General features: G+C 51.3%; 1 protein-coding gene across 5 annotated transcripts in view; it reads left to right on the forward strand.

Annotated features, from left to right (window-relative positions):
• The window catches only part of SEPTIN8 (septin 8), a 63978-nt gene that overhangs the window by 15857 nt on the left and 31868 nt on the right, over nucleotides 1-16253 (forward strand). For 4 of the 5 annotated variants that reach the window (XM_068157920.1, XM_068157906.1, XM_068157929.1 and 1 more), the window contains 3 exons: nucleotides 7803-7917; nucleotides 12499-12694; nucleotides 13612-13798. In XM_068157920.1, the coding sequence (XP_068014021.1) occupies nucleotides 7803-7917; nucleotides 12499-12694; nucleotides 13612-13798 (498 nt within the window). Of the gene's footprint in view, nucleotides 1-7802; nucleotides 7918-12498; nucleotides 12695-13611; nucleotides 13799-16253 lie in introns of those variants that run through there. The other variant, XM_068157911.1, reaches the window with a different exon arrangement.

Raw genomic sequence — 16253 nt, forward strand, 5'->3', positions numbered from 1 at the left:
CTCTTGCTGTTCAGTAAGCATGTGTGGGAAACAAAAAGGGGAAAAGCCTTGGGCAGAGGGGACATGAAGTCCCACTGCCTGGGAGCTCTTGGAACAAGAATGCTCTCCAGATGGCCATTCAGGGCTGGTGTCTAGGGAGCTGCAGCCTGGCCACAGCTCCAGGTGAACCCAGCTTGATGTGCAAAGCCTACAGAGAATGCTAGAGGGAGTGTTTGGGAGCAGCAGGTAGCTTTGGGTTGGAGGTCATGGCTCAAGGGTAAGCCCTTTTCACTCAGCAGAAAGAAGGGGCTGTGCTTCCCCTCCTCCTTCCCCTAGAGATCTTTGCAGTTTTGCCTTGGAAAATGTCATCTGTTGATCTTACTCCCATGTTTTGTTGGGCTGTAGAATGGGGAAAGGAACCTCAGATACAGGCAAGTGCTGTCCTTCAGCATAGAACCCCTGGAGTCTTCACTCAGCTCATGGTTTAGAAGATAAGCAGCAAACCCAGGTGATTTTAGGGATTCCCTCTTGGTTTTACAGGGCGTGGGGAGGGACTTTTGACAAAGGCTTGTAGTGATAGGATGAGAGGGAATGGATTGAAGCCTGGGGAGGGCAGATTTGGGATATTGGGAAGAAATTCTTTCCAGTGTGGGTGGGGAGACACTGGAACAGATTGCCCAGGGAAGCTGTGGATGCCCCCTCCCTGGAGGTGTTCAAAGCCAGGTTGCATGAGACCTTGAGCAACCCGGGCTGGTGGGAGGTGTCCCTGCCCCCCTGCAGGGGGGTTGGAACTGGATGATTTTTAAGGTCCCTTCCAACCAAAACCATTCTGTGATTCACAACTCACGTGTAGGCTGATGAGCCTGTAGCAGGGCCCAAGATTTACATTACAGCTCCTGTTTATGCCAAGGCACACATGTCCCCATTTATGACTGTGGCATTCAGTTACTCTTCCGTTTATCACCTGCTTACTTCAGGAAACAAACCTGAGGGTTTTCTCCAGCAGCAAACACAAAGAGATGTCACCCAAGAGCATTTCTTATTGAGCTGGAAGTGCAAAAGGAGACTTCTCAAAACGTCTCTTCTGTTTTTTTTCCCCACCAACTGATGTCGGAGTGGTCTTTCAGATCCAAGTTCCAGCCTGCTCATACTGCTCCTGGTGAGCAAGCCAGGAGAAGCATGGGGGGCAGCACATCTAAAAGCAGAGCCCCAGCTGGGAACAGGATGCAGATGAGGGGCAGCTGAATGTGGAGCTGATCTTCTGGCTGGTGCCATCCCCCACAGCTTGTGCAGGCAGCCATCCAGCCACGCTCCCTGAGCGGAGAAGGTGCTGAGAAACGGAGTGACGCAAAGTGAGAGCGATGCTAATTTGGAGGTGAAGCGTGAAGAGGGTGCAAGAGGAGAAGCTGTGATCAGATTCTTCCTTTTTAAAGGCTTGTGGGCATGCTGGTGATGCTGGTGCCACTTCTCCTTACAGGTTTCTTTCAGCCCTCTACTAGGAAGAACCTAATTAATAGGAGGTGTTTTTAAAGACACTCAAGAGGTGCGGTGCTGAGGGACATGACTTAGCACCAGACTTGGTGGAGTTCTAGAATGGTTGGACTCTCTGATTTTTAAGGTCTTTTCCAGCCAAAATGATTCTGTAATTCTCTGGTTCTAATATGTGAACACTCTGTGGACCTCCTTACAGGCATCTGCATTTGGTTTCTCTGAGGCTCCAAGAGTTGGGGCTGTGCAGCCTGGAGAAGAGAAGGCTCAAGGGAAACCTTAGAGCAGCCTTCCAGTACCTGAAGGGAACTACAAGAATGCTTGAGGAGGGACTTTTGACAAGGGCTTGTAGTGACAGGCCAAGGGGCAGTGGCTTTGAGCTGGAAGAGGGGAGATTGAAACTGGAGACTAGGGAGAAATTCTTTCCAGTGAGAGTGGGAAGACATTGGAACAAGTTGCCCCAGGGAGGTTGTGGATGCTGCCTCCCTGGAGGTGTTCAAGGCCAGATTGGATGAGGCTTTGAGCAGCTTGGGCTGGTGGGAGGTATCCTTGCCTATGGCAGAGGGGTTGGAACAAGATATCTTTAAGGTCCTTTCCAACCCAATCCATTCTATGAGTCTCTGTCCTCTGCCTTTTCTTGTCTCTCTTGCAATCAGAGGCCCAGTAACAGCTGCCAGCTGCCTGCCTCATGGACCCACAGCATAGTTTGTGGGACCCTGCTGTGGCTGGAAGCCGCTGTGGGTTTGATATAACTGGTTTTGACTCTCTGGGCAGCATCCTGCTGGTGTGGCTGCAGGCATGGTCCAGCCTGCTGATGTGCATCACAAATTCAGCTCCAAGCTCCTGCACAGCCTGGCTGGGAGCTGGGGGTGGCTGATGCCTTGCAGCAGGTTTCCCAGGGAAGTGGTAGAAGCCTCATCCCTGGAGGTTTTTAAGGCCAGGTTGGATGTGGCTCTGAGCAACCTGATCTAGTGTAAGGGGTCCCTGCCCATGGCCAGTGGGTTGGAACTGGCTGATCCCTGAGGTCCCTTCCAACCCTGACAATTGTATGATTTTATGAAACACTACGTTTGGAGGTTTCTCTTCGCTTCTCTTGATGCTCAGCTGAGCCTGGCAGTCTGCACTGCTAAGGGCGCATCTGTCTTACTGCTGCATGCCAGGAGAAGGGTCCTGTCACGTAGCTGTCAAACCAGAGCCAAAGATCAATATCCCTCTGGGATGGCTGCTGTTCCCATGTCTGTGCCCCCAGATGCCATTTGTGTGCCTGTTGCCTCAATGGCCTCAGCTTCTTGGCCTGACCAGAGCATCTGGGAAAACATTTAAAGGACTTTGGACTCAAAAGTGAATAAATTCTGCTCTGACCTTGTGATGAATCTTTTCTTTCCCATGAAATTCCAGATTCAAAACACAAACTATCCCCTTGTCTCTCTGCTTCAAGGCACAGAAGATCTTCAAAGAGCACATTCAGAGGCTCCAAGTGCAACCCTGATAGCAGCCTGTCATATGATGCCATTAGTGACCCAAGAAGTGATGTTGGGGCTGGAGCAACTGTTTATGTTGGGAGTTCACACTGGGAGCCATCACAAACTCTTTAATTATCATGTTGCAAAATGACCAGATTGGCTTCAAGAGAGGTTGACCAGGTTGAGGCTGTTTGCAGCTACAGAATGGGTGAGAAGCAAGAGAGTTGCTTGGTTCTGGCTCCATCTTTAGGGACATTCAAGGTCAAACTCTGTGGGACCCCAAGCAACCTGATCTAATTGGGCTCTCACTGCAGAGGGGGTTCTGACCTTTGAAGGTCTCTTCCAACCTGATGCATTCTGTGATTCTAAGTTACCTCTCCAGGGACCTAGTTCCCCTCAGGTGTTGCGGGGGGGGATCAGCACAGCTGGAAAGGGCAGGGCTGTGTTTCTGCCTGGCTCTTGCCACAGTTAATGCCATCCAGCTCTGCCTCCTAACCTGCCTGCTCCTGTCCTGCAGCACAGTTGCATTGCTGGCACCGTAAGTGCTGCTGAGATTCTAAATTTTGGCTTAAAGCAAAACTCACCCCACCCCCCCCATACTCCATGACTGCATGACTGCTGCCCTCATTTATTGCAGCATTTGTGTTCTGCATTGATTCTGCTGAGCACTGCAGCCTGGCTGCTCCTGCTGGAAAGAATTCCATTTGGAGTGTCACCTTCCTGGCTTCACTAGCAGGTGAACCATGAAGTTGTCCTTGAGCTACCTTGGGTGAACAGGAGCTGGCCAAAGGGGTTTGACATTCGGCCTGAGACTCGCAAGTCAGTTGCAGGTAGATGCAGGAAGAAGTGCTGGTGGTTTCTCAGTGGGGTGGTGAGTAGGGTCCTTCTCCAGGGCAGGTCAACACACCAAACACCACAGGTGAGCAAGAAATTTGGTTGTGTTCACAAGGCTGTCACATTAGAAGCTCAGTGGATTGGAGGGGAAGAATAAACCAGAGAAGACTTCTGCTCTTTTCTGCACCTTCCTCCTTTCTGCCCCTTTTTCTTTGGCTCCTTCCTCCCTTCTGCCCTTTTGTTCTTCCATTCCTTCCTCCTTTCTGCCCCTCTTTCTCCCTTTTCCCTTTCCCTCTCCCCCCTCCCTCCACCCCACTCAGGGCTGTGTTTGTCCTAACACAGCACCAACAGCAGAGCCTTTTGGAGGCTGAGTGACAGCAGAACACGCTGCAAGCGCAGCAAATGCTTTTCAGCTTGGGTATCAGCAGCGTCTTGGACTCCAACCAGATGATTATCACTGCTTACAGAAATGAAAGGAAACTGTGCATTTCAAGGTCACAGACAAAACTATTTCCCTGGGGTTTGGCTCCTTGGGTTAGCAGCTCCAAGAGAAGGCTTTGGCTGGTTGGGTTAGCAGCTCCAAAAGGAGACAGAAGCAGTTGGGAGCGAGTGGATTCTTGTCCTGTAACGAACAGCCCCCAGACGCCAAGAGAGGAGAAAAGAAAGCCCTGTGTGAAGACATTTGGGCTTCCTCTGGCTGAGACATGACTGAGTTCTCAATGCAGCCTTCCTGAGCTGGAGCCTATTTTAAAATCCTAAGCAATGGTGCTGCCTGTTGCCTGGAAACCTTCTCCCAGCCTCGGGCACTCTCAGCCTAATCATAGCCATCGGCAGCCTTTATTTATTTCCCATCCAAAATGTCATCTCAGGCTCCTGCTTTGCTTGTTTTGTTTGTTTGTTTGTTGTTTGCTTGGTTTTGTTTATTGTTGAAGCTGAAAAGGCACAAAGTGCAGCCATCAAAGTGGGTGACTTTCTGCTGGGCTGTCACTGCATTGTGGTGGTGGGAACAGGCATTCCCAGCTCTGGGAGCTGGTGGCTCAAAGGGACACAGGGGGAGAGGAGAAAATGGGGGCTGAGGGGCTCCTAGAATCAGAGAATTGTTTTGGTTGGAAAAGACTTTGCAGATCATCCAGTCCAGCCATTCTCTAGCTCTGCCAAGGCTGGGGCTAAACTGTGCCCCTCAGCACCACATCTCTGCCTCGTTGAAACACCTCCAGGGATGGGGATTCAACCACCTCCCTGGGCAGCCTGCTTTAGTCCTTAAGAACCCTTTTAGGGAAGAAGTTTCTTCTGATGTCCAACCTAAACTTCCCCTGGTGCAACTCAAGGGGGCTGAGAGCCTGAGGAATCCCTCAAGTGCTGTTGATGGATTCAGTGCCTTCCTGCACCTTGTGAGTGTCTCCTAAAGGGGAAGAACAAACCTAAACAGCTCTGAACCCTTCCCTAGCACATGCATCCAAATTCCCCTTCCCAGTGCTGTTGCACTATCCCATGCTAGATCCACAGATCAGTATTGGGCTGCCTGGATCAGCAGGACTTGCTTTTCTCCCTGTGTGCTGGGAATTCATCCTGTAGTTGGCTTCTGGCCCTCCAAAGGTATTAGTCTGAGCTTTAGCAGCTCTGTGTGCTGACAGATGGACAGAAGAAAGTTTAACTTGGAGGTTTCCCTATCTCAGGGGCTCTTTTTAATTCACCTAAACTCCTGGCCACCTTAAAACCTTAATTGATGCCATCTCTCCCACAGGAGAACTTTAAATGATTGCAATTTCCACTCAGATCGATCCTGGTGGGATGGAACAACACTAATGGCAGCAGCCCTGCTGTGATTTAGTTGTGTTGCTGACCAGGGAGTGCCTAGGGAAGAGCTAAAGTCATCTCAAAGCTGGTAACAAATGCTAACCAGGGCAGCAAGGAGCTGTCTGCGAGGCAGAGGAGCTGCTTCAGCTGCTCACTGTTGTTCTTGTGGTTGAAATGGTTTATCTGACAAAGCTGAGGCTATTTGTTCTACCAAAGGCAGGACTAAAGGAGGCTTTGACTGGAGATGTGGTTGAACAAAGGTTGGTGTTTTGTTTAGCCATCTTATTGCAGGCACAGAGCAATACACAAGGCTTAGCACTGTCACTTCTTCTATTTCCCTCTTAAATTAACTTTGACAGCCAGCTTAGGCTCTTCTCAGTGTGCTCTTGTCTCACAGTCTTAGTGCTGTGACATGAAGTCTGAATTGTCAGGGACAGGCAGAAGGAGCAGAGCCAGGCAAAGAGCAGATACTTTTTCCATCCCCATCTTCCACTGTGTGCTGGTGATGCAGAAAAACAGAGTCACTGAGCAAGGAAAGTGTGAGGGTGAGTGATTCATGCTCTGAAATCCTGGAAGCTTGCTCTCCATGGAAGGGTAAGAGTGCTGGAGAGGCTTCAGGGACTGTGCCCTGCTCCCTGCCTTTGGACAGTGGCACTTAGGGGGAAGGGCTTACAGCAGTATGGGCTTTAGGCCTTTGACAGGTATGAATGGGACGTGTGGGTCTGCAGTGGAAGAGGGACAAGCTTCTTTAAGGCTGCCAGGCAGACTGAAGATCAACTGCACACTGGAATCAGGAAACCTTCCTGCAGTGCCTTTGCTGCTGCAAAAAGAAGTTTTCAGTCTGCTGGTGATTTGCCCAAGCAGGGCCAGAGCTCTCTACCAGCTTCTCTGCACTGAAATAGGTCCCCAGATTCCTTCCTCACAGGGTTCTCCACTTCTCCAAAAAGGCAGCTCCCCAGAGAGGTAAAGCAAAGAGGGAAGGTGCTAGAGAAGCCAGGAATCTGCCACAGGAAGGAGTGAGAGGAAACCTCATGGTCAGAGCTCCCTGTTCCACCAAACCCCCATCACTTCATCCCAACCAGCATTCACTGGAGCTGTGGTTGTGTTTGGGACAGCAGACAAGTGCTGCAGATAGTCCTTGTCAGCAGGAGCAGCTCAGCTTTACTGCTGCTCATACGAAGACTAAAGGATCTGCTAAGCCTATGCTCTGCCCAGCTTTTCTGGGGCAGGATCCCAAGCAAAGTCAGGGTACCTGGAGAGGAACTTGGTGTGGTTTGCTGTGCTCTCTGCTAGAGGAGTCAGGAATCTCCCACAGAAAGGAGTGAGAGGCTGCAGGGATGGTGCTCTGCTGCCTGGCTTTGGACAGTATCACTTCACTGTGCAGAGAGGTGGCAACATCTCTTGAAACGTTTGTGCAAATCCAGACTGTTCTTAGGCACTGGAAAGAGAAATGACCCTTCTGTCATCTCCTCTCCTCTGGGATCCCAGCAGCTCTGGGCTGCCTCTCTGCAGAGCTCCCAGCATAGACTTCTTGTCTCCTCGGATGTTTATTGTCTAGTTTCTAAGCAAAGCTTCCTACAGGTGACCAGCTTTGCCTTCCTCCGGGGGAGGGAGGAGGCAGAAGGGAGAACAAAGTGCGTGTGGGGGAGGCAGGAACAGGAACAGCAGAGGAACGGTGGAAAGCTGCCTGGTCGCAGATGGTGAAGCAAGAGGGTTCCTCACCCTGCCTGTGCAACCGGCACCCCTGAACGGCTCGGCGAGCAGAGCCACGCTGCTCATGGCAACTGCACAGGCAACAAGATCCACTTCTAGAGGGAAAATGCAGAGGCTGTCGAGTTGAATCCAGTGCTGGAGGGTTTAGGCAAAGAAAATTGAAGAGGACAAGGAGAAATGAGTGCTAACGCACTCGGTGATGGGCTTGCCTTTGCTAATCTCTCCCACCTGCGTGTAGTTGGAGCTCATGCTGGTGTTTGCTTTTCTTTGTAGCCTGGTAGCTTCCTTCTCCCAGTTTCTCCTTTGCAATCAATATTTTTTCCCCTCCCTTGTGTGTTTTTGATGGCTGTCAGGGGGCTTGTGCCGTGGCACGCCAAAATACAAGCTCTTGCGGGCAGCATTGGCGCTTGTGTCGTGGCCCTGCAGTGCCCAGGAGGGTGGTTACTTGGGCTTGGTGGTTCCTCTCATGTCTCTAATTTTCCCTCTCAGTGCAGTTTGCTAATCTGGCTTCTTCTCCCCCCTCCCCAGAATGAAGAGAAGAGGAACCTTTCCCTCGGAGGCCATGTTGGCTTCGACAGTCTCCCCGATCAGCTGGTCAGCAAGTCCGTCACGCAAGGCTTCAGCTTCAACATCCTCTGTGTGGGTGAGCATGGGGCTCTGCAAACAGACGTGGATGGGGCCAGGATTACTTGGGTGTCCTGCTGTGCCACTGAGCAAGTCAGCAGTGCCTCATTCTTTTAAAGAAATCCTTGGTTTCGATGCACTTGAGCTCTCTGGAGCTCGATGCTTCCAAGCTGCAACTTCTCACAAGTGGCTCTTGAAGGCTCCCTGCTCAAAATTAGAGAGGGTTTTGGGGAAAGCTTTAATACAGCCATATTCTGCTTCTGGAGGGTGGAAGGGGGAAATGGGTGTGGGGCTGTCCAGCTCTGCCTTGAGCTGAGCTACTGGTGCAGGAGCTGCAGGGAGCATCAGGGAGGTCCAAGTGGCTGAGCCTTGTGGATCTTGAGACACTTGAATGTGTCCAGAGAAGGGCAACAAGGCTGGGGAGAGGCCTTGAGCACAGCCCTGTGAGGAGAGGCTGAGGGAGCTGGGGTTGTTTAGCCTGGAGAAGAGGAGGCTCAGGGGAGACGTTATTGCTCTCTACAACTCCCTGAAGGGTAGTTGTAGCCAGGAGGGAGTTGGTCTGTTCTCTCAAGCAACCAGCACCAGAACAAGAGGACACAGTCTCAAGCTGCGCCAGGGGAAGCTTAGGCTGGAGGTGAGGAGAAAGCTCTTCACCAAGAGAGTTGTTAGCCATTGGAATGTGCTGCCCAGGGAGGTGGTGGAGTCTCCATCCCTGGAGGTGTTCAAGAGGGGATTGGATGTGGCACTTGGTGCCATGGTTTAGTCACTAGGTCTGTGGTGACAGGTTGGACTCGATGATCTTTGAGGTCTCTTCCAACTTTGGTGATTCTGTGATCAAACCAGAAGAATGTCCACATCAGTGAGATGTTGCTTGTCTCCTTTGCTACAAGGGCTTTGCAAGAGGAAGGATTAAAGGAAGAGAGTGTGTATGGCAAGTTAAATATTTGCAAACTGGGGTGGCTGCTGTGAGCAGCTTCTTGGTGAATAAGATGTCCAAGGAGATGCGGTTAGTTGAGAGCTGCTGGTGATAACTTGGTCATTTCTGGTCGATGCTTTCCCAGGGTGATTCTAGGGTGGTCCTGCGCTGGCAGGGGTGTGATCTTCAGAGGTCCCTTCCAACCCCTACCATTCTGTGATTCTGTGAGTCAGAGGGCTTGAGGCATGACCATCTCTACTAGGAAAGGGAGCAGGAGTGTTCCTGGGTTTATTGATTGTAAAATATTTACCTTGTGGATTGTGAGCAGGTGCAAGAGGCTGGCTGTAAACCAACCCCATGCTATTCTTGTTGCTTTAATGCTGGTATTGATGTGATCCAGCAGGCTGTGCTGGCTGGAGTACTGGAAACCAATTCCTTCCAATGATGAGAGGAGCATTATCTGGTTGGTTCTTGTATTGTGTGTGAGTGCTGAAGTACTGTAACCTGCTAGAGCAGCAGAAATGCATCCTGAGACAGCAGCACCCTGTCTGCCTCCAGCCTGCCCCAGGGGAATATGGCTGGGGATAGGCTGAGCAGTGAACCCCTGACGGCTTGCATGAGGTGCTTGTACCAGACCTGAGCCATTTCTGCAGGTCCAAAGCACATGTGAAAAGCTTGGCTGAAATCAGAGCTGGGCTGCATAGACTTGTTCTTTAGCACAAAGATACTTGCCACAGAGTACAGTGTGGGTTTAATTAGTGTCCTTCTCCTGCCTTCTCATCTGTCATCCCTTTTGTGAAACACCAGAGAAAATGAACACATTGCTTTTGGATAAGATGGGGGAAAAAAAGCCCAACTCTCTACCCCAGTTCCTGCTCCCAGCTGTGCCCACAGCTGAGCATGAGAGCATGGCTTCCATCAGCGGTGACTTCTCCATGTGACCTTCCTTTTGGATTCAGCTAGAGCACCAGGCTGGTTTGATTTCCTACCACAACTCTAACCCACAGCTGGTAGGGAGCAGTATGGACCTCTGCCCTCTTACGGTTGTGCTTAAAGAAGGAAGAAGCCTTGGCAGCAGCAGAAACCTGCTCACCCTCCTGCTTTCCCCATAGCATCTCCAGTGCAGGGCTCCTTGGAGGTGGCTGGGTTCAGCAAGAGGAGCTGCACTCAGCAGAGGGCTCTCTGTGCTGGAGATGTAGGAAGTCAGCAGGGAGTAGAAGGCTGTTTCCATGGATTTTGCCTCTCTTCATTCCCTTGTAAAACTGTAGAGTAAATGAGGAGTTCAGTCTGGCCAATCTGGAAGATATCAGAGTCTCTTATAGTTACCAGGAGCAGCAGTTCAAAGCCTTTCTGGCTCACAGGCAGCTTATGAGCCAAATATTCTGGGATGGATCTTGGTTTGTGATGCATCCCAGGTGTCCTTCAGTGACTGTTGGAACTGGGCAGGGGGGCTACAGATGGGAAACTTCTCCTGGTCTTGGCCCTACTCATTCTCCAAGAACAATTCTCTTGCTGCCACCAAAAATGATTCTTTACCAAGTGTCTCTGCCATACCCTCTTGACTCCCAGGTTCTCTCACTCTGCATGTCTCAGAGGTTCAAGCTGGCAGATGACTTTTTTATTCTGTTACTGGAAGGGTAAAGATGCCTCAGAAGTTTCCTGCTTCAGGGTTCTGCTAAGACCTGTGATGAAAAGGCACCGTGGAAATGTGGCCTCTGAAAACGGTCATGCTTAGGCCTCTGTGGCACAGATGCTGTGTGGCATTTTGGTATTGGTTTCACTGGGGGTTTTTTCCACCCATAAACGATGTTTCATTGTCTCTTCATGCTGATCTGGCATGAAGAATCATGGGGCAACAGGTCAGCCTTGAAAGGAGCAGAAATACTGAAGGGAAGCTCCAGAAATCACAGAATTACAGCATGGGGTTGGAAGAGACCTCTGGAGATTATCCAGTCCGTCCCCCTTGCTCAGACAGGTCACACAGGGACACATCCAGGTGTATTTGGAATGTCTCCAGAGAGGGATTCTCCACCACCTCTCTGGGCAGCCTGCTCCAGTGCTCTGCCACCCTTAGAATCACAGAATCACCAAGGTTGGAAAAGACCTCAAAGATCATCAAGTCCAACCTGTCACCCAAGACCTCATGACCTCATGACCATGGCACCAAGTACCACATCCAGTCCCCTCTTGAACACCTCCAGGGATGGTGACACCACCACCTTAAAGAATCTCTTCCTCATGTTTAGATGGAACTTCTTATGTTCAGGTTTGTGCCCATTCTCCTTTGTCACTGGGCATGAATGAAAAAGGCCTGATTCCATCCTCCTGACACCCACCCTTTAAGGATTGCCCAGCATTGATAAGATCCCCCTCAGTGTGCTCTTCTCCAAACTAAAAAGCCCCAGTTCTCTCAGCCATTCCTCATAAGGGAGATGTTCCAGTCCCTTCCACACCTAAATCAAGAGCAGTGAGAGATGAAAGCAGCTGAGTTGCAAGATCTCCCTGTGCAGCTGGAGCTCTTCAGAGCAGAGCAGGACTTCTTGCTCCTTCTCAAGCAGCTGCTGCCTTGCTGGGGTGGTTTGGTGCTCTGCACAGCTTGTCTGGTGCAGGATCCCAAGCAAAGTCAGGGCACCTGGAAAGGAAATTGATGTGGTTTGGTGTGTTGTCCTCAATGGGGAAATGAACCCAAAGTGCTCTGAGTTAGCTTTGCATGGAAGCCACCTGGGCATGAGCCAGGGTGTGCCAAGATAGCCAAGAAGTCCAACAGCATTCTGGCCTGTACCAGCAGGAGTGTGGTCAGCAGGACCAGAGCAGTGGTTGTCCCCCTGTGCTGGACACTGGTGAAGCCACAGCTCAAATCCTAGATTCAATTTTGGTCTCTCAATACAACAATGACAATGAGGGGCTGGAGTGGGTCAGGGGAAGGGTAATGAAGCTGGTGAAGGATCTGGAGAGCAGGGCTGGTGAGGAGCAGCTGAAGGAACTGCCCAGGGAGGTGGTGGAGTCACCATCACTGGAAGTGTTTAAGAAGAGACTGGATGAGGCCCTTGGTGCCATGGTTTAGTTGATTAGATGGTGTTGGGGGATAGGTTGGACTTGATGATCTTGAAGGTCTTTTCCAACCTGGTTAATTCTATTCTATTCTAACTGGGAGTGTTAAGTCTAGAGAAAAGGAGGCTGAAAGGAGACCTCATTGCTCTCTACAACTCCCTGAAAGGAGACTGTAGTGAGATGGGGCTTGTTCTCTTCTCCCTAGCATCAGGTGATAGAATGAGAGGAAATGGCTTTAAATTGTGCCAGGGGAGGTTTAGGTTGGAGATGAGGAGCAATTTCTTTGCTGCAAGAGTGGTCAGGCACTGGAACAGGCTGCCCAGGGAGGTGGTGGAGTCCCCATCCCTGGAGGTGTTCAAAGAAATATGTGGCTGTGGCACTTGGGGACATGGTTTAGCAGCTGTTAGGGGAGGACTTAGTGAGATGTCTTTTCCAGCCAGACTGGCTGTGTGATTGTGGGAAGCATGGGTGGCCTTCAAGGATGCAGTTCCCTCTGTGCCCACACCCCAGCTGTCTGCAAGCAGTCTGCGGTAACCTTTCACAGTGTCATTTACCTCTGCCTTGTCATTAACCTCCTTTGAAGCAGCTGTGACAAACTGAGGCTGCAGCAAGCTGGTGGTATCTCCTCCTTAGGTGAGACTGGCATTGGGAAATCCACTCTCATGAACACCCTCTTCAACACCACCTTTGAGACCGAGGAAGCCAGCCACTACGAGAGCACCGTGCGCCTGCGGCCGCGCACCTACGACCTGCAGGAGAGCAACGTCCACCTCAAGCTGACCATCGTGGACGCCGTGGGGTTTGGGGACCAGATCAATAAAGATGAAAGGCAGGTCTTGTGCCATCTGCTTGCCATTTCTGGGCTTGCCTCTGGGGCTTGTCGTCCTGAGCTGCCTGTGGTCCTGCTCGCTGGGGGGCGGAGGAGGTGTCCGTGCTGCCCTTCAGGGAGTAGCTTTCGTGCAGTGGCTCTGATTCTGGGGGCTGGCTGTAGAGGTTGAGGAGCTAAAAAACCACCAAACACCCAACTGCTGAGTGTAGTTGGTTGGGGAGCAAAAGAAATAGAGGTCATAGGAACTCTTCCTCTTTAGGAAGAAGTTCTTCCCCATGAGGGTGGTGAGACACTGGCACAGGTTGCCCAGGGAGGTGGTGGAAGCCTTATCCCTGGAGGTTTTTAAGGGCAGGCTGGATGTGGCTGTGAGCAAGCTGCTGTAGTGTAAGGTGTCCCTGCCCATGGCAGGGGAGTTGGAACTGGCTGATCCTCGAGGTCCCTTCCAACCCTAACAATTCTATGATTCCCAGCAGAGACTGGTGTTCTCCAGGAGTGTGTGCAGTTAGCAAGCTGTCCTCAGTGCAGCATTGGGAATGATCTGTCCTGCCAGCACTCGTTGTCTCTGGATCTGTCTCATTTAATTACAACAAACATGTCAGTTAAGCCCCAGGTAAAGGCTTTCTGGGACTCCAAGGTCTTTCCTTGGTCATGTTGCACTGCTACAGCCAGATGGCTCAGCCTTGAGGCCTGGGCATGGTGTGTAAGTAGTCATCTTCCCACGCTCCACTATCCTCAGGCAGGCTCAGGAGCCTCCAGCACCCTGTGGATGAGAAGGTCTGCGTGTAAATGCCGCACATTTTTTGGTGTGAGGGATCTCATGGGTGCTTTTCAGATGATGCCACGGCGTGCCTGGGAGAGCTTGAGCCTCCCAAGGGCTGGGCTGAGCAGTGCCTGGGTTGCTAATGGTCTGGTTTTAGTTACAGGCCCATCGTTGAGTACATTGATACGCAGTTTGAAAACTATCTGCAAGAGGAGCTGAAGATCCGCCGCTCCCTCTTCAACTACCACGACACCAGGATTCATGTCTGCCTCTACTTCATCACCCCAACCGGCCACTCCCTCAAGTCCTTGGACCTGGTGACCATGAAGAAGCTGGACAGCAAGGTAAGGACTTGGAGAAGGCCATGGTCCCTCTTTGTGGAAGCGGTGCTGTGTCTTGTTGGTCGGTTGGCACATGGAAGGTTTTGCTCCTTCTGTATGGGCTGGAGGCCTTCCTATGTGTTCACAGAAAGCATTGGGTTGGAAGGGATCCTCCAAGGGCATCTTGTGCAACCCCCCTGCACTCAGCAGGGACACCTCCAACTAGATCAGGCTGCACAGGGACACAGCAAGTCTGATGCTGAACGTCTCCAGGGACAGAGCCTCAACCACCTCCCTGGGCAACCTGTTCCAGTGTCTCACCACCCTCATTGTGCAGAACTTCCTCCTGATGTCCAACCTAAATTTCCACTGCTCCAGTTTCAAGCCATTGGTCCACATCCTATCACCATAGGTCCTTCTAAAAAGTCCCTCCCCAGCCTTCCTCTAGGTCCTCTTCAGATAATGAAATGCTGCTCCAAGGTCTCCCTGGAGCCTTCTCTTCTCCAGGCTGAACAGCCCCAACTCTTTCAGCCTGTCTTTGTAGGAGAGGTGCTTCATCTGCACTGATAGGTTGCTCAGGTCCTGTGCTTTCCTGAAAGTCACCAGGTGACAAAGCTGTTTCCCAGCTAGCTGGAAGTCTGGAGTGTGTCCCTCAGTGTCACTGCTGCTGGTGCCAGCTGATCTGGACAGGAGATCACAGTATCTTCTGGCAGTGTAAATATTCTGATAAGTTCTCAAGGTGATAGAAATCCTACAAGTGGGTCATGAGAGGGTCCAGCTCAGGCTTGTTTCTCTGTCCATAATGAGAGGGTCCAGGTGGGAGTTGTTTGTGCCTTAGGGACCAGTGGGTTACTTCACTGGCTACCACTGACATTGCTGCAGCTCAGAGGAGGTTTCTGACACACTTCTGGTTGTTCCAGCTGGCTTCCAAGCAGCTGCAGGAGGCTTCAGAGGTCACTGGTAGCAGCAGCACATCTTCTTCATGAGAATTTCCTGTCTTTCAGAGCAGTCTCTTAGCTGCAAGGTGAGAGACTTTCAGATGGCAGATACTGAGCAGTTAACAAAGAGGGCAGGCAAGGCAACTGTGACCCCCAGAAACAGGGGATGCCCTGGATTACACTCAGGGCAAGCCTCTTCTCCTGCTGGTTGTCCTCATGCAGCTCTATTGGACTTTCCTGGTGGGCAGAGCTTCCCCTCACAGAGTGCCTGCTGTTTGCCCTGGCCACCCGGGGCTGTTGGCCTGCTTTTGCTTGGCCCTGCTCCAGAGCAGGCACTGGTTTCCCATTGCAGTGGGGCTGGCTGCAGCCCTGGTAGCTGTTACACTGACTTCATCAGCAATCCAGAAACTTTCCCTTCATAAACTCTTGTCTCTTGGTGTGCTGCCAGCATTACATGTTCCCAGAAATATGTTTGGAGGAAAGCTTTTGCACGATTCCCCTTGGTGCTGGTGGTCCCACAAAGCTTTTCTCTGCCTTCCTTTCTGCATTCCCTACTTCTCACATCTCCTCCTGGCTGCCTTTCATGTGGTCCTTGGGTAGGACCAAAATAAATCCTTTGTGCTTGTGCAGAGATAGGAACTTGGTGCTCACTCAAGCTTTTTATACTTCTAAACCTCCACTTAAATAATCCTCTCTGAAGTCATTTTATCCCTTTGCTCTCATCTCCCTTCTTACCACAGTGTGAGAGCATCTTGGGTTTCATGGTGTGGTGGCCTCACACAAGCAGGCACATGGAAATGGATAAGCAAGCAGAGACCATGACTCTTTTCTGGGTATCAGGGGGTTTAGGTTTCATTTTTTCTCCAGTGGTGTCATCCCAGGACATCAAAGTCCTTTCCAGGCACTCCTTAGAGATTTGTGGTGACTGCCTGTGCTGTGCTCCTTTGCAGGGCATGTGAACCTTGTGCCTGGGGGCCACTGTGTGTGTGCAGAGCATGCTGGGGTGTAAGCAAACCCTGGGCAGCTTTCTGTCTGCCCCAGACTGGTGACAGCAGCTGATTCCCATGGCTGAGCAGAGAGGTGACATGCACTGACTCATGTCTGCAGCCACCAGAGTATACCTTGAACCTGGCTTTCCTCTTGGCAAGCTCAGTGTGGCTGGTGGCCACTGTTTTACAGCTGAGGGATGGAGCCCAGGGAGGGGAATCATCATAGCTTCATAGAATGGTTTGGGTTGGAAGAGACCTTAAAGATCATCCAGTTCCAACCCCCTGTCATGGCCAGGGACACCTCCCACTAGCCCAGGTTGCTCAAGGCCTCATCCAACCTGGCCTTGAACACCTCCAGGGAGGGGACATCCAAAACCTCCCTGGGCAACCTGTTCCAGTGTCTCCCCACCCACACTGGAAAGAATTTCTTCCCAATATCCAGTCTAAATTTGCCCTCTTCCAGCTTAAATCCAACCCCCCTTGTCCTCTCACTGCAAGCCCTTGTAAAAAGTCCCTCCCCAGCTCTCCTGTAGCCTCCTTCAGGTACTGGAA

This window comes from Melanerpes formicivorus, unplaced genomic scaffold, assembly GCF_026170545.1.
Source record: "Melanerpes formicivorus ecotype bairdi unplaced genomic scaffold, bMelFor1.0.p_v2 SCAF_2, whole genome shotgun sequence".
NCBI classification, from domain to species: Eukaryota; Metazoa; Chordata; class Aves; order Piciformes; family Picidae; genus Melanerpes; species Melanerpes formicivorus.